At 44.6% G+C, this 18,802-nt stretch overlaps 1 protein-coding gene across 2 annotated transcripts in view; it reads right to left on the bottom strand.

The window, feature by feature from the left end:
* Window positions 1-15,523, bottom strand: part of CDYL (chromodomain Y like) — a 286,386-nt gene extending 270,863 nt beyond the window's left edge. Inside the window, exons 1-2 of one of the 2 annotated variants that reach the window (XM_085607192.1) lie at window positions 15,064-15,463; window positions 4,278-4,481 (exon numbers count right to left, since the gene is read on the bottom strand). In XM_085607192.1, coding sequence (XP_085463318.1) covers window positions 4,278-4,394 — 117 coding nt within the window. In that variant the 5' untranslated portion in view covers window positions 4,395-4,481; window positions 15,064-15,463. Of the gene's footprint in view, window positions 1-4,277; window positions 4,482-15,063 lie in introns of both variants that reach the window. The other variant, XM_085607193.1, reaches the window with a different exon arrangement.
* Between the last annotated feature and the right edge of the window lie 3,279 nt (window positions 15,524-18,802).

The raw sequence follows: 18,802 nt of genomic DNA, 5'->3' as shown, positions 1-18,802 counted from the left end.
CGCTGTTTAAGATTCTGGTCACTCCTCACTTTTCGCTTTCGGGGATGGTTGTCTATCGTCCCCCAGGGAGCGAGGCGGCGTTTCGCGCCGCTTTCCCGGATGTGGTTAGCTCCTTGGTGGTGGGGTGCCCCAACTTTTCGATTCTGGGGGACCTTAATCTCCATTTCGATAGACCTGACCTACCCGCGGTCAGCGGCCTTCTCATGGATTTGGAGGCCTTACAGCTGCTGCAGCTTGTTCAGCAGCCCACCCACATCTGTGGCCATACGCTGGATCCCTTCTTCACCAATCTGACAAATGCTTCTGTCACTGCCGTTTCGCCCTTGGGTTGGACTGACCATTCTTTGGTCGCCATTAGTACCCCTTTGTCAGGTAGGACCGTCACCCCTCCTGCAAAGTTGATTGTAAGGCGGCACTGGGGCAAATTACGGTTGGAAGATCTGCACCGTGTCCTCGCGGCAGAGCCATTAGAGCCGTTTGTAACCGTTGATTCAGGTTACGATGGGTTCTGCGCGTGGATCTCTAAAGCGCTCGATGCGCTCATCCCACTTACTGCCTGTAAGACCAGTGCCAGAGAATCTAGCCCATGGTACGATGGTGCCCTACGTGCGCTCAAGGGCAGTTGCAGGCGTGCAGAGAGGGCTTGGCGGAAGGCGTATGACTCGGGTAAAAAAGCTATCTATCTCGCCTCCGTCAAAGTATACCATCGGGCTGTGTGCCGTGCTCGGGCTTTGTATTATACGGCCGAAGTAGGCCACAGCTCTAACCCCTCGAAAACTATTTTCAAGTTGATGAAGGATCTTCTAGCTAAGCGCCCCGATGCTCCTACGACGGGCTCTACCGCTCACTGTGAGGCTCTTGCGGCGTTCTTTCAGGAAAAGGTCCAAAACATCTATATGACCTTTCCTTCCACAGGACCTCCAGCTGAGTCTCCAGTTTCCATCTGTGGAGTCGCAGCCCTGCACTCGCTTCCCCTGTTGACATTAGAAGGGTTTAACATCTTGGCAAAGCAGGTGAAATCTGGGTCCCCCGCCGACCCTCTCAGTTCGGCTCTCTTTAGAGATGAGTCGTTCGTGGGTCGGACCGTGATACACTCCCTGATTAACATCTCGTTGGAGTCGGGCACGGTCCCCCGTAGCTGGAAGCGGGCGGTGGTCTCTCCCATCCTTAAGAAGCCCTCATTGGACCCAGACAAGCCTGAAAATTTTCGGCCCATCTCTTTGCTTCCCTGGCCTACCAAAGTAATGGAGGCCTATGTCAACAAAGTTCTCTCGGCCCACCTCATCCAGTTTAACATCTTGGATCCCACCCAAAATGGCTTCCGTGCGGGTCACAGCACGGAGTCTGCCCTTCTCTCCATGGCCGAACATCTACGCACAGTGATGGATGCGGGGCAGACAGCGGCGCTCGTCTTATTAGATCTGAGCGCCGCGTTCGACACCGTGTCCCATCCTATCCTGTTGCATCGCCTGGAGGAGGTCGGGCTGGGTGGCTCTGCCCTCCAGTGGTTCCGCTCTTTCCTAAACGATCGTTTCTTTAGCGTTGCGCAGCCTCCGTACCAGTCCCAATTTCTCCCTCTGAGACAGGGGGTCCCGCAAGGCTCCTCGCTGAGTCCCACTCTTTTCAATCTGTATGTGAGACCGCTGGCTGAGATCGTCAAGCAATGGGACATGACTATGGTCTCGTATGCTGACGATACTCAGCTAGCGGTGACTATCAGCGGGGATGCAGATCGGGATGCCCCCAGGTTTCAGAGTGGACTTAGGGCGGTGGCAAGCTGGATGAAGAACAACTGTCTCCAGCTCAACGCGAAGAAAACTGAGATCATGATCGTTGGCAGGAAGGCGGAACTGTGGGGGGACAAGTGGTGGCCCATTGAACTGGGGCCGGCCCCTTTCCCGGTCACTGAACTTAGGAATCTTGGAGTATGGATGGATCCCGCTCTAAGTTACGTGGGCCATTCGAAGAAAATCGCGGCCGGTTGTTTTGGCATCCTGCGGTCGCTGAGGCCCATTCTTAAGTTCTTTGACCGTGGTACCAGGCAGCTGATAGTCCAGGCCACGGTATTATCTCGCCTGGACTATGCCAGCTCGCTTTTGGTAGGGGCCAATATGGCGGAGACTACCCGCCTTCAACGAGTGCAGAACGCTGCGGCTAGAGCCATCGTAGGCCTACCCCGAAGGAGCTCTGTTTCAGGCGTCTTGAGATCCTTGCACTGGCTCCCCATCAAATCACGCATCCAGTTCAAGGCGTTGTGTCTGGCGTTTAAGATCTTGAGGGGAGTTGGTCCGCCAATTCTTGCTGACCTCCTGTCGTGGTATGTTCCTTCCCGCGCTTTGAGATCGGGAAGCCATGCGCTTGCGCTGGTCCCCCGTTACAGGTTGTGTCGGGCGGGTGGTCGCTCTTTTAGGGTGAGGGCGGCCGAACTCTGGAATTCCCTCCCAGTAGACTTGCGGCTTCGGACTGACCTTTTGGCCTTTCGCAAGGCGTTGAAAACGTTTCTTTTTAATTAGTTCTTTTTTGGTGTTGTGTTTTCTGTTTTCTGTTGCACTTTGCCTGCCATGCGCCAGGACGCCCCTTAGCTGGGGCAGCTGTGCGCAATACAAAAGTGCATAACATAACATAACATAACATAACATAACATTTCCTATTACCCAGCATGCTCCACAGAGCACTTTATAATCTCCATTCTTAAAGTACTGTCACCATTAAACAATTTATGTATTGTTCTATCATTCAAAAAACAAATGTTATAGATTTCATAATAAATTATGTGGCTACATGGTCTATTTTGTGGTTTACATACTCGGGCTCATTCTTGGAATATAGGCAAAGGCACAGGATTTATGCTATTGGGCGGCTGTGGCGTTTTCGCAAGACTATGGATCTCCTGCATAATCTGCAGATTTAACCCAGACACAATGTGTTTCAAGCTCAAACGGTTCAAAAGTTACTAAAAACACATGTTGCTGTGCAGTGGAAGGCCCTGTGTAGAGGTAGACTACTCTTCTTTTTGTTGCTTATGGCTATGCCGGAGTGTTAAACTGGAGGTGCAACATATTCCCAGATAGTGTTATCAAATGTACAAATATCTAAATAATGAAGTAAAACCAGAAAATTTGCGGCATTATTTGCATTTTCTTGCCACATAATTTTAGTCAACCTGTAAGGTTTCATATAGGTATCCCAATAGGCTCAGGTAGTCACCTAACCTTTCACCTATATTTTCTCCTACCATTACACTACATGACAGTTCTTGGGACTTACCTTTTACCTACTTACGGTACTGCTTACAGGACGTGGCGTTTTCCCTGAAAACCAGCCTCATCCATTATGCATGAGGATTCTTGGAACCTCAGCAGGACTACCATCTCCAGCATAATAACTATGTATAAGGTTCATTCCTTCAGTCATCCTAAGTCCGACATGACACAGCAAGGTCGAACCCCAGAGGTTACCATTTTGGGTATATAAACATCACATCTTGCTGGGGTAGGCAGAGGAGAAAAAAGGTCTTCCATGATGACGAGGTTCCTGCACGCAGACACACCATCTCGCAGTGGTCTGACATCCCTCACGGGGTGTCCATCTCGAGACCAAGACAGGTTCCAACAGTCTATCACTTCAGGTAACGGCGTTGACTTTATCCTAGAGGGATTCTTGGCTCTACACCTACATACATGTTAGGTACATCTAGTTAGGGTTGCATCGTATGAGTACGCATTTTATTCTCATGTATTTTTATACCTGCTTGTATTGATCGTTTTAGCACTATGGTAAAAATCTACCATCCTTTTTGTGTGTTGGTGCTTATAATCATTTATATATGTTTCTGTCTAATGGTTGTTTCAGCACACCTATTTTACACTAGAATGACGTTAGTTCAATAAATGCTTATTTAAAACATCCCCACCGTTTATTCTGTGTATCTCTCTGAGACAAAGCGAGCACGGGTGACTGAGCAAAAAGTATTGCATGGTTTCCACGATCCCTGATGGATCAGAGTTGTCATGTTCGATAGTTGCTAGGTACTATTCTCTCCTTGATAAGAGGGGTTTCTAGTGGCACTGTGAGCTAGCTTGTATACAGGCGAACATACTCGGTGGGGGTGTCTAGAATCAGTCTGGACACCAATCCTACGGTGTATGTTGTCTAAATGTGCAGATCCTATATAGGTTTATAGAAACTACACTACATGGTGCCGCCAACGTTGGTTTAGTACATAACTGTCAAATCTGAATAGTTCAGTTGTGCTGTTCTCAGAGACCCCTACTCACATTTCCCCAGAGATGTCTGGAATGGGAAGGGATCAATCCACCACAGCTGAGTAGGCATATCCTATGTTTTGGCTGTAGGTTTATGAAGCTTGAGGATGAACAGTTCCTATTGTGCATAAAACCTTCTCAGTTTCCTTGAAACTTTTTCCTTCTTCAAAATAATGTCTGTCGAAGACGCCAGTTTGCCAGCACAACGTGCTGCAGCTAGGGAAGAAGAATAGGAAGGGGAAAATCAACATTTCAGAAAATGTTAGAACTGCTCTTACTTTAAAACTAGCAGACTATGGAGTCACAGCTAGGGGTGGGACAGTAACATTCCTGATTGAGGCACACAAATCATATAGAACAGAGGTTTTCTATTCATGGGTTAAATTCCCACAAGCAGACGCACAATCAAATACATTTCATTCTTACTTTGAAGATGAAACACCAAATAAATACTGTCCGTATGAGGACACTGAAGTTCTGCTCACCTACCAGGAGCACAAACTGGTTTAAAGGCGCCCTCCCACACACAAAAGGGAAAGTGAGACTCGGTCCGCTCGGAAGAGATGGTGCAACTTGGCCAGTCCGAGCTGCATACACACCACATCCAGACATTAACACAATGCCAGTAGCAGACTTACGTTCACTTCATAAGGAAATAATAAAACTTTACAGAAACCTGACAAGTTTGTGATGAGAACACTCACACTTCATCCAGCAAGGGCTATACAAGCAGGAAAAATTCAGGGATCTACAACTAAAATAACACAACAAATGCTACACGCAGTTATGGGTAAAATGGGTAAAATGCCCACTAGATGTGAGTAAATGAAAAAGTAACACAGTTAGAGGCAGTATTTCCACACACTAGCCCTCAAGGAAAACACAGAATGCCAACAATCTGCTTGCCAATGGGAGTAGCTCCCCAGATAGACGATTGTAGCTCTTGGGGTACAGTTTTCACTGCCATATATACCAGAACACATGGTATCCCTTCATTAGCAGTAATACCAGATGTATTAAGACAAATACAGAGTGAGTATGGAGTAGAACCTGCTATGAACTTAGGGATGAAATAGTTATGAAATTGTGCCAAGGAATCAGCCAACATAAAAGTAGTAGTAGTAGCAAACATAAAAGGGGAGGCAGCAGCCGTGGCAATATGCCAACACCTGAGGGATTACACTCCTTTCCAACAGGAACGTGAATTACCTAAAATTATTGAAGACACCAGTGATGAATTAGGTAGAGATAGTTTGGGAGCTAGAGCAACAAAACCTCAACTCATGGGTGGTCCTGAAAAGGAGAACACCAAGCAAGCACCCGATTATTCCAAGAAGAAATGGGATAACAAAAAAGAATAGATCACAATCCAGGGGTGGGTCTCCTCAACAGGAGCCCTCCAAAAGGAGGTACAACCTTAAGAATTGTGATATCATAAAAAAAAACTGACAGGTATCAGGATACTGATACACGTTCCTCTCGTTCCTTTCAGGGTTCATCAAAAAACTCTGAAAGGGAAGGACGGTCAGAACACAGACAAGAAGAACAGACAAAGTCCAGAGACACAGAGCGTACTTCGGACTATAATATCAAAAAAGAAGATAAATCAAAACCTCAATTTAAGAAGAAGAAAGTAACAGGTCTTAAAGTTAGAAATGCCCAGAAATCTGAGGACTCAACTTCTGAACAGGGAATGGGCTCTGACGATGCTAGACAACGCAGCAAAAGTAACAATAGCTCGCCAGAACCAGATGGAATTTCTGTTGACAGCGGAGTTGAATGAGCATATCACGGTGGAAACATCTGATACAAGGGTGTCCTGCATAAGTTACAAGAAATAACACTCCAAATGGAGGGGGAAAAACCCAGGAAAATTAAAGGTCTCTTCTGGGAGAACCTGACTTACGGCTATGACATACTTATCACTGAAAAAAATTGTCTGCCTGAAATTGTACACTAAAACATTTGCAGTACAGAATGCACACAGTGCCGCATTAATGAATAACATTGTGCGAAAAAAATACAAAACCACATTATATATCTTAAATGGATTTTTCTGCCACAATATAGTGCCCGAGAGCAGATATTTGACAGCTTTCTTTGCGCTCGGTCTTCAGAGTCAATTTTGTTGACTCCCCCAAGGGTACAAGAATAGCTCTGGGTTGTTCTCCGCTAGGGTAACAGAGTTACTTCAGAATTTGGATGAAAATGCATTGTCCTATGTAGATATCATTTATCTGATGATGATTTAAAGGATCACTTCACCAGGGTGAGCAACATTATTTGGGGGTTTGCCTCCGAGAGCTACAAATTTAATTTTTTAAAAATCAAAAATAGCCCACCTCAATGTCAAATTTTGGGATATGGGTTATCAAGTGAAGGGCAAAGCCTGGCAGCTAACTTTTTAGAAAAGTGTGCGCTGCTCCAACCTCCTAAATTGCTGAAAAATCTATAATCCATATTGGGATTCCTAAATTTTCGCAGAAAATACATTTTAGATTACGCAGAAAAAGTGAAACCTTTCTAAGACCTAATAAGACCTAATTTTTCAGTTAGGCATTGGACATAGGAACACACAGATATCCTTTGTTCTCTACAAGCTGACATAATAGCATCAAAACACTTGTAGACACGCGTGAATGTCTGCAACCTGGTGATACGGGTCATCCCAGGGTTATCAGGATATACCTACATCACTTTCAATAAAGGTGATACAGTCCCAATTGCATACAAATCACACTTGTACACAAATGCTGAAATGCGCTTTGCTTCTAGATAAAAATTTCTGACAGCAATACAGACCACTGTAGCGAGTGAAAGAGCACTGGCTCAGGGGAAACGAATAATTGTCGTAACTCCAGTACCAGCCTTGGAGGCTTTTACAAAGGCTAGCGTTCCTAATGCTAAAGCCTTACATCCAAGATGGATACAATGGGCTAATTCTCTCACTGCAACAGATGTAGAATACAGATATGACTCTGCACTTAAAACACAAGCATTCCTGCAATATGAACAAGAATATCCTCTCCTGGATGAAATAATGCCTCTAGATCAGCATGAATAAATTATTTACACTGACGGACCTGCTCAACTGGCCGTAGAAGTAAACAGCAATACAGAGCCGTGTGTGCAATTGTGAAGGGACATATGCAGGAAGGCAAGTTCCATCCTAGTAGTACGAAGACACAGTCTCTAGGAGACTGCACAGCTCGCAGAATTAAAAGCCCTATTACTGGCACTGATAAATACGGATCGAGAATTCCCCACACTGATTGTGTGAGATTCTTTTTACTGTGTCCAGTCAAACAATGAATATCTTTACTATAAGGGGGTCAGAATGGGGTTAAAGACTCGAAAGGCAGCACAATTAGGCATAAAATGCTATGGGAACAGGTAGCGGAGTTGAAAAACTAACTACCAAGAACTCATGTGATACACACGCTGAGTCATTACAGTGATGGCATTCACGTTGAAGGTAATTCATTGGCTGATGAAGCCGTAAAGGGGGCAGTACGAACTGCTGCCGTAGCAGCAATCACTCGTTCAAAAATGAAAATAGACAGATATTGGTAGCTGTCATTGCTTCACCGAAAAACAGCACAGCCTTACTGAAAGGCTTTCCACTCAAGTACTTCTACAAGTTAGATGCAAATAATATTCAGTATGCTCAAATTCCAGAAGTGGGGAATAGAGTAATGCCAAACATGGATTGCAGAATAGGTTTAATTCTAGCTGGATATGAGGGTTTAGGTTCTGCACACGCAGGAGTTACCGCAACAGTTTCTTTAATGAAGCAACGCTATTGGTGGCCAGGATTAACTAAACAGACAGAGAATGTTGTCCTAAATTGCGATATCTGTCAGCAGATGAAGGGTTCCACCGGGGCACGTCCAGAGCAGACACCATTACTTACATCAGACAGACCACTCACTAGTGTCTATTTGGACCACTGCGGCCCCCTACAATCGGATGGGGCTTACAAGTATAACTTGGTGGCAGTGGATTCTTGCTCTAGATTTCTATAGTATGGCCTTAGCGCTCGGCTGACGCTCGAACTGTTATCAAAGATTTGCGAGTCTTTATAGGGACAGATGCAGTTGGCACATTACATTCTAACCGCGGCCCCACGTTTAGCTCTAGGGCTTAGAAGGAAGCCATGGGAAGTTTGGGTGTTGCATTAGGGTACTCCTCTCTGTACCATCCCGAGGGAAATTCAGTCGTGGAGAGTAAAACCCGAGACTTAAAGCAATCTTCCACAGCAAGGGTATTCCGTTCGGGTGGTAGTTGGGTCAATCACTAATACGGGGTCCAAACAGCCCTTAACAATATGCCAAGAAGTTCCCTAGGAGGGGTCACTTCTTACTAGGTCCTATTTGGGACGAGAAGGTGGGCACCCGATCTCGATTGTGAAAGCACAGTTGCGGATGAAAAACCATTTGGCTGTTTATCAGGATCTCAAAGAATTCCGTGCTCTACAAAGCAACATGCAAGTAAAACGCACCGCCACTGGGGAAGTCAAATCAGTCACTGCAAGACCTGCCTGGAACTCAAAAGTTGGGGATCTGGTCAGAGAAAAGATTGTGGACAAGAAAGAATTTGGGCCATCATACAGAAAGCCAGTCCATTTCATGGCTGTCGAAGGAACAAGAACAGTACTTCTTCCGCCTATAGCCGGCAAAAAGGAAACGAGATTTGTCTCCATTTATCTGATCAAACAACACTATGTGGCCGATACTGAAAAGTAGGCCTTGTGGGCTCCTGGGTAGCCGGTGCTACCATACAGGAAGTTTAGACAGAAAGACTCGTAACGTTTGAAGAGTCACCAATACCAAATAACAGAATTTCCAACAATGAAATAAAACTCGTTCATCTAGAAACAGAACTTCAAAACATAAATGAAAGACAAATATCAATTCGGCCCAACACCGATGTCTACATCAATGCGCCTCTACAAGAGACGTCTCGCAGTTCAACAAAACCTGCTAAAAATAGATCAAACTGCATCTGGCTACTTCATCGATTTTGATACCTTCCTCTGGATCCCAGTGAACCCGAAACGCCAGTTCCAGTTTCCTGTAAGCAACAAATTTGAGACTTCTACATTTTTATGAAAAAGACATACCTAGTATCTCCTTGGCTCCAGCTCTGGATAATAACTGGAATACTGTTTCTTCTGTTGTGGATCGGTCTAGTGACTGTCTTTTGCTTACTCATGAATGGAAACTATCTCCCAGAACGCTCTGCAGTATCGAATGTGAACTTGGTCCTGAAACCTCATACATCTTCTCATCGTGAACAAAGAGACCTGTCCTTCATGAACATTACAGCTGTTCGAATTCCTGATGGTATAATTTGGGACAAGGTGGATAACGATGTATTTGGTCCCACTGAACTTTTAAAACACCACTTGTATTTAAAATGTCTCTAAAATCAAATTTCCTCCACTACATTTTCTGACGATTGGGATTTTGAAACTGTAATTAATATATTGTCTGATTTAGAACAATCCGCTACATGTTCAAGCATTGAAATGTTAGAAGACACATCAGACTATAATATTATGTACTCTTACCATCATTATGGTCATCAATTTTTACACAAATTCAGTATCCCACAAAATGTTTTTACATACCACCAATGGGAACATTGCCCGACACCACCATAAAGTAGTTTCGAAACGTTTGCACAGAAATGTCCTTATTTTTCAGGGTTTAACGTTTCTGACCCAACCTCATTATTATAAGGTTGCACCTACAACTGCACAGAAAAATATGCTGACAAACACCAAACAGATTTATTCTGCACCCTTTATTTCCCAACTGTCTGAACAGGGTTTCGACTTACAAAAAGATGCTATAGACATAAAATCGGTCGGGGGGGGGGGGGGGGGTCAAAGGAATGGCAAGTTCAGGGAACAGAAGCACTATTTAGAGCGTGCCTCATTCCACAGCAGAAAATATTTCTGAATGACACTGTGCAACAGACTTCCTGTCTTGGAATAGCCAAGAACAAGGATTTGAACAAACCTCGGATTCCAACATCATCACACTTTGAGGGTTGGCTAAACTTTACTTCACATGGAGGGTACACAATAGATGATGTCCTAAAGTACAATTCATCAGACCCCAATTTGGAAGGGATGGTTAGTTTGGCCCACAGACACAAACAGATGTCAAACAAGATTCAGGGGAACCACCAAAGGGTTTAGTATCCATAGGCCAGACCAAAGCTTTGTACAAAGAGAACATCCGGGGGTGGTTACATCATACAGTGTTGGGAAGTTATGCCTCAATTGGCTAAAACCCTCGACACTGTCCCAGGTGAAACAGCACTTACCCTTATTCTCAGATGAGGTGGATGTAAGGTATTTGTTATTAGGTCCCTGAAAGCCACGTCAGAAACGTTTCTTATACTAATAATGAAATCTGGAAAATCTCTCAACAAGAAACTGCGGAGAGTCTTTGTGAAATAGATAGAATTAACCTAGAAAAGGTGTTAGCTGTAGTTGACAGACTACCTTAACATTCAGGATTTATTCACTGGGCAACATTGTATCTTCTTCTATAGATGTACTAGAACAGGACTTGTCCATACTACAACATGGACAATCTCAGATACGTTCTATTATGTTATTAAGTTGGAAGCTGCATACATTGCGTGCAGGTTATGTGCCTTGGCGATTTATCAACAGTATGTCCTTGTTCTCGCCATACAATAGAACTAAAAAACAGATAACAATGGCACAAAGGGGAGCAAAATATACAATGCTCAATGTTGAAAAACTGGACCTGTTACCTTTTACTGTGGCACGGTCACCATACACGGAATGGTTAATCCATGGCCATGTAACATTACTGGTCCCAACTTTCCAGTTTCAGTATTGCCTAGACCAACAACAGGCAGGCAGATATGAAGCGATGGGTAGGGAATTCATCAAGGAATCTTAGAAATTGCCATACAGATTTTGATGCAGGAGTTGGGGACATGGAAGTGTTTCTAAGCGGTACAAACTGCGAGTAATCTTTAAGTGGATGTCTTATATGCCAGGATATCATGCTTCACGGGGCCTGTAACGGTTCGGTTGCCAACTTATCTTGTCATTTGAAAGGGTCCCCCGCTGCCGTGATTAATCCGGTGTTCAAGTTGCTTTCAAATGGGAGTTATGAGTTGCCCAATGATCAAGGTTGTTGTGGGATGCTTCCGGGCATCGCATATCTTGTCACTATAGACTCCAGGGTTACTTGTTGCAGGCAAGTATTGTTTCCACTGATCCACACAGTCAGGGAGGCGCCGTTATTGTTGAATGTTTCCTTTATACGGTATAATACTCGGAGCCGAATGAAAGCCATGCTTTTACAGAAAACCGTGCCCTTAACCTCTGCCCGAGAGACTTTTGATCCCAAGGTCCTCAGCTGAGATACACGCACTAGTACGAACAAACTGCCCTTTCCATTTCACAGAAATGGTACAACGTATCTTTAACATGTCTGATACAACGGGTATAGTACACCTATTTAAGACCATAGGTTCTGGACTGTTAAGCACCTTTCAGACAGTCTTCGGAGTGATTCCAAACCTCATACACTCCGTATTCTGAAGCATTTTTGGAGGACTTCTGCTGATCCTATTAGCAGGAACCTGGATTGTAATTTTTCTGCTACACAATGGAAGTCCCAGTCACCAAGGAGATGGAAAAAACAAACCTTGAACGCAGATATCGTGATCGCAGGGTACTCCATATGGCCATACCTCGTCTTCGCGAACTGGGCTAGTCTTGGTTCCTGTCATTTAGATCAATCTGGGTCGACTATATTCTGCCTGTCCTCCGATGCCTGTTCTGCAGACAAGAATGCATGTTTTATCTCTGTCTAACACTTCCATTGGTTGCGCCACCGGATGTTGATGCTTTACTGGACCTGATAACGGCCTAAGTTCTGCTGTATCCTCAGCGTATTCCCATGTTGATGTGTGCATTCTTAGAGCCACCGCAGGCTGCTTCAGCTCCTGTTGGAATGGATACCGGCTCCTCAACAAATATTCAGGCCTTGGATGTCACAGACTTCCCCAGCATTGGCTGTAGATAATACAGAAGATCATCTGTGCTCAATTGACCCAATCTGTGAGGTGTTGCAGGGATCGTCGTCTGCGATGGCAAGCAACTGTTATGCTGCGGCTCCCAGCCAGGACAAACATTTGTCTCATCGTGTGCTGGAAAAAATGTGGCCTTTTTCAAAACAACCAAATTTGGTGTTTTAAACAACAGACTCTTTTTGCTTACAAAAAACCACCTCTGGCATGAAAAATGCAACTTGAAGTCCTAGTTACTTTTCTCAGCAATAAGTGCCAATCAAAGACTTGTCAATGTGTTGTAGACGCATTGATTTAGTAATTGAACTAACCTGATCTGCACTCAAGAAATTTCCAAAGGTGTAAAATGATACTCAAATTCTTTGGTCCCCAAAACAAATAAAAGAGCAACAGTTTTGTCCTGCCCTATTTCTGAGGACCATGAGTATGATAGGCATCATGTTTTATGCTCGCCTCTTGTTCACAGACGTGACATTAAAGTGGAATTGACTTCTCTTTCTCCTTTAAAGCTCATTATATGATTCACATTTAGGCATCTTCAAGGAATCAATCATGACTTTTCATTTTTGTCTTCCATAGGTGACAGACGTTCTTTCCATAAAAATCCACAGACCCGGACTATGAATATTATGCTATGTGTGCTGTTGACTCTTTCTGTAAGCAAGTTCACATGATATATTGAAAGCATTTTGTAAATACTGGAAAGTGTTCACAGTAAAAAAATGAAAAACGTATGTTATTATGAAGCACGGTGTAGCCTTAAGCAAATTGGATTCAATTAAGCCAACTGTAAATATCAAAACACTTATAAATTAGGTATAAGATGCATGTTCAGCATTTGGTCCACAAATAGAAGCAGTAATATTCAAGGTTTGAAACTATCTTAGCCTCTGTAAAATTAAAGCCTGCTTTGTAGTAACACATGTGGACTCCTACAAAGGCATGGTCCCCAGATTATCTTTCCATAAGTCTGCCCTACTTCAGCAAAGCAGGACCAACATTACACTCAACACAACTAACACTCATTGCCTGTGAAGGAACTTAAGATTGTTCTCAGCTAATTATTAGAATTACATTTTAAAAAGTATTCCTCGTGTTTAAGATTGTGTTGTTCCCCCCCCCCCTCCCCTCCCACCCACCATATAGAAGAATGTCTGGTGACATTCACGAAGATAAACAATGACATTAGGAGAATACTGTTGACAAAACCATCCAAAAAGTGTAAAACTGATCAGGTCATTTCATGTCTTCTCCAGTTGCACATGGTCTCTGAAGTTGAGCCATCCTCTTTCAATCCACCCAGTTTCAAAGAAGAGTAAACAATGTTATAACGTTCTTCACAAGAGCTAATTATCCATGATATTAGTTATGACATTTGAGAGCCATACCCTATCTCGTCAAGTCATTCCAGATCCTTCATGACCAGGGCATTTTTCTCCATTGCATATTCATTGTATCCTCTTACTGGGTTTAATAAACAAACATATCCTTCCTTTTCATGCAACATAAAATGGGTTAACATTTTCAGAGATAGCTATGGTTCCTTTACTGCTTTACACTTGAGACAGATTTGGCCACGTTGAATAAATCATCTTACTGTGTATATTATTTCTGGGTAGTGACAGAATCCGCAGCACATAGACAAAAATAAATGATTATTGATAACAGAATCTAAAAAGTTCATGGACAGGATTAATAATTATCTAATTTAACAACAGACTAGTGCAATTGTGTCAAAGTCTCAGTCATTGACCATACAATATTGGTATTTTTAGTGAATGTTCTTTAAGACTCTTTGGGGACAACGTGAGCAACAATGAAGACTCAAAACACATTTCTTCTTGGACATTAAAATACAAATACATTACTCTAGGTGTCTATTACTACAACCCTTGTTTACTACTAAATTAAAAGGCGGCCAAATGAATAAAGATCATAATGAGGTTGCGCGTTCCCAATAACTTAAAGACATGCACAAATGAGATGTGTCAGGCCCCAAAACCTCACTTGCACCATGAGTTAGGTTCGCCATACAACAGTGCTTGTCCAGTATCCTCTTCCAATGCCAACTGGAAAGATACTCAGCTGCCGAAGCCTTCATTATTCACACTAAAGGATTCAATAGTGAGATGCAGTCAAGGGCTGTTACCTTTCACGGCTAAGCACCCAAAGGGTATCCCAGCCCTGCTCTCACCAAAAGTAACTCCTGCTTGTCCAGTGGAATCTGCTGCTTCCGCACACAGATTACTATGAGCTCTTTAGTGCACATCTTTTGCGTCGCTTTGGCGTCCTTGCTACTTTCGCAATTAACAGGGTGGCACTGCCCACTCTGTACAACCAGCCGAGTTCTCCGCCTACCCTCCAATCAAATGTGGTCAACCTCTTTGATGGCGAGGACCATAGAAGCATGCCCCCACCCCTCCTGCTCCCCCAGGCAGTGATCATCCCTACCCCCGCCCTTTCGACTTCAGTCAGAAGTATGTCAGGTCAATCTAACACTTTGAGGCCGCCCCCATGAAAGACAGAGATACAGACCCGCACCAACAACATATGACCGTCTTTAATAGGAGCATGAACAGGGAGGGGGGCTGTCTACTACAGAAAATGGGGAGCGAGGAGATGGGGGGGCAGCAGCAAGTGTCGGTGAAAACCCTGATTTTTGACATGGGAAGGCAGGGGTATTAGTGGTCTGCAGACGGGTGTACGGTACCTCGTAGAGTTCTTCGGAGGCCATGCCGGGGGCCGCCTGGCGGGCGGGAGTTGGCTGCCGGTTTGGAGCTACTTTGTTGCAGTTGTGGATCTTGTGCGCTTGGCCTCCGCTCCTCCTCCTCTTTCCTCCACTCTCGCTCAGCGGCGGAACTCGGAGCTCCGTCACTCAGCGCCAGTGTGCGGTGTGAGTGCGCACGGCAGCTGCGCAGCAGCTCCTGCCCCTCGCTCGCATACACGGGCGCATAGCTCCATGCAGCGGTGGTACTGGTGGTGGCGCCCGCCGGCCGCTCACCAGGATCCTCAATCGAGCGCAGAGCCTGCCTGCCAGCGCACTCGCACACGGTTCCGTTTTCCTTTCAGCACCACCGCCCCCCCGGAGCCTTCCCTCTCCCTCCTCTACCAGCTCAGCCGCCGCCGAGCCCGCCCTCCCCTTCTTCCTCCTCCTCATCTTCCTCCTCCCCTCTCCGGCCCCCACCCTTCCTCCCCTACAGTCCCCGATCCCCCGTCCCATTGTCCTTCAATCCCATCCGACGGAGTCTAGCTGTTGGTTGGGTCAAGTCGTTCTTGATTTCCGTGTCTCAAGTGCTAATATTTATTTAAGAAGGTGGGAGTGTGCTGACTGCCCAGCTTTGTTTAATTAACGAAATAATAGTTACAAGTATCGCTTGCTACCCCCTCCCCTTTTTTCCACTCCTCCCTTTCACCGACACACATCGATCCTCTCCGTCATATGACCCGCCCCGTGGCAGTCTCGGAACTTCGACGGTTTTTTTCCCCTCTCGGGGTAGAGCGTGGAATTCCGTTCAAATTACCGACACTCAGGGGCGGTGGGTGAGATTTGAAAGTGGTGGGGCGCAAACGAATGAGCATACAGCACCGTAGCGAGCGAGCGCAGCGAGCGAGCCCGAACCCCAAAAGGGGGGTTTGGGGGGGTTACCCCCCACAAGAAAATTTTGAAAAAAAGAAGAAAAATCGTGCATTTTCAAGCAAATTTGAGAAAGCCGGAAGGTTAATAAAGCAATTGTGAAAGTGCAGTTATTACATTAATAGATGGCATAACATAGGTAGCTGCTTATTCAGTATTACCACAGAGCTTCATACATTCTGTCCTATTATGCTCAGGTGCTGAATTCAGACTATAAGACTCATGGAAATCTCAGCTCTAAGAGTAGAAGAAGTTGCACAGCAGTGTAATGGTTGCCAGGTTCGTTCCGCAGGAGCGTCAGGAACTTGAAGAAAAGTCCACAGTCTTCCCCTACGGCCTTCCGACTCTATTAGACTCTAGAGTAACGAATGGCACGCAAGGGGAAAACTGGGAACAAAACAAGGAAAGGCGGGGGAAGAAAAACAGCCTTACAATATACTGAATATAAAAGAGGCAGCGCAATGCGCTGTTACCGTGATTCTGGTTGAGCTGAACTGAAAGTTGCTATGCAAACAATATCGAAAGAGAAAACCAAATACATGTGAAAGTGAACATGGATGAGGATCGGGACAGAAAAGAACTGGGCAGTGCCAAATAAACTACAACACAATAATGCTTAATTGGCATCACTAAACATACACTTCGGTTAATCAAGAGATGCTATGTACATTGCTGCATTGTACATCAAACAAGAAAAGATGCCTATAGGACAATATTCTCATCATATGAAGTCAAAGGATTTACTTGCAAGTATATACCAGGGAAACTAATATTTGAACACCCATAGAAGAGCAATCATTATATCCAATATGCTCACGGCAACACACCACTGCTATCACCAGTTACAAAGCAACACAGAAGCTACATTTGGCTTGTGTCAAACCATCTGGAAACAAGAGCTGCTGTGTGAAATCACTGCCACACCTGGCTCTAGTAGTACAAGTACAACATGCATTAAAAAAGAAATCAACATTCAATTATTGACCCAAAGCATCAGACGTAGAGTGTGCCAATTTCACATTTTACCTTTTATTAGGAGATTGCTCCCAAAATCCTATCTCCGACCTCTGAGTAGCTCCCAGGTGAACAAAGTCAAACACCAAAGTTTTGGCCCATAATGGCATGTGGCGTATACTACTGCCAATCATTCAATGACGTGATATTGTTATTCATTCATGCCTCAGGTTGCACTCAAACCTTGGGGCGATGCAGTTCCCCCTGAGCCACATTCAACTGCAAATAAACGAAGGAGGGCAAGTAATTATCTACCCAGAAAGACCGCCATTTTATTTAAGTGTTTCCCAAGGTGTGCATTTGAATCAACAAAAAAGGTGATTAAACCATTGACTGTGTGCTGCATGGGACTGGAGTGATGTTTTCCACGCCTTCGATTTATCAACTCTCAAATCTTTTGTAGCCACAGCAGGAAGCACTTTTACTTTCAACCAATATCATTACAGCATCTCCAAACTGCCCTCGGGTTCGCAAGGCTATCTAGCCTCGAAAAAATGGCACGAGACATCGCCGTCAAGTGGGTTCTCGTCACTTGTGACACACTAAAGCAATGTCGGCATTTTAGCCACGGACATTTCGCATTCTGAGATGAGGTTAATGTGAGCTTTATAAACATGGCCTTAGAAACCCATAATGCAACGTGCAAGAGGGACTGTATAAAATGTCATGTGAAAAAGTGAGCAGGCTACAGAATATTCCTTATGCAAACAAATTAAAAGTATCTTCAACATTGGACTCAGTGCCTCATTCTCTGTTTGTTCTACTGTGTGTTATATTGGAGAGCGCTGTGAATTGAATCATTCTGTGCCCCTCTGTCTATGCAAAGTGCAGTCCTACTTCTATATTAGTAGAATGTCCCGGTTTTTGATTTTCAACCTCTAGTCACCCTATGGTTGGGAGAATCCATTTAAATGTATAGGAGACCCCTTCATAAGCTGTTTAGCATTACTTCTGACACAAATACGTCAAGTTTCGTTTGTGGTTTAAATACCGTAATGCATCCCAGTTCATAAATAGCGCATAAACATCCTATTAAACTGTTTCCTTAAAAAAAGTTTTTAATGTTGCTCTAAAAAGAAAGGAGCAAAGTTACTCATCAAGAGCCATCTACCATGGGCACACAGTGGGGGAAAAAACAATAACGCGATGCATAGAAAAAACGAGATAATACTATATTTCCATTTCCTGTGAATTGTCGCTGGCAGTTACCACAAACAAAGCAAAAGGCATTCTCGAGATTAGGAACGATTAATTAGCGAATGGGCCTCGCAGGGCACCGTTTAAAAAAACTCGGCCTCTAAACCAGTTGAGTGCAATGGGGCAACATGCTGGATTTTCCGGCTCCGAGTAGGCCTGTCTTGTTTCTGTGGTAACCTATCTGTCGTCCGCCGTCAGATCTCAGGGTGGAAAGGTTTGACGGAAATTGAAAGTTAGTGCTGGCGAGGGACCAGTGGTCCCTGGCATTTGTGCCGTGATTTTGCGCCCCCGCGACAAGGGCCCGCACCAGCCATTTCCGAAAGGCCTCTGTTAATGAAAGAAGGGAAGAGCGGTGCTTTCCTACCTGTTATTGTTGGACGGGTTGGACCAACCCGTCCAACAATAACAGGTAGGATCACCCCAGCTGCCGCTGCTGCTTCCCTGTCACCCCTGCCGCTGACCCACCACTGCTTTGGCAGCAGCCATGACTGATGTATAGCTCCCCCATCCCTCCTCTGCCTGCATGTAGCAAGCAAAGGCAGATGATTTTGTGGGCCATACATAACATATAATTACAGCAGATAGATAACAGTAAATTCAAGGG

Source organism: Triturus cristatus, chromosome 5_2, assembly GCF_964204655.1.
Source record: "Triturus cristatus chromosome 5_2, aTriCri1.1, whole genome shotgun sequence".
NCBI lineage: Eukaryota > Metazoa > Chordata > Amphibia > Caudata > Salamandridae > Triturus > Triturus cristatus.
Note: the sequence above shows the minus strand (reverse complement) of the source record. Positions and strands in the feature narration are given on the sequence as shown.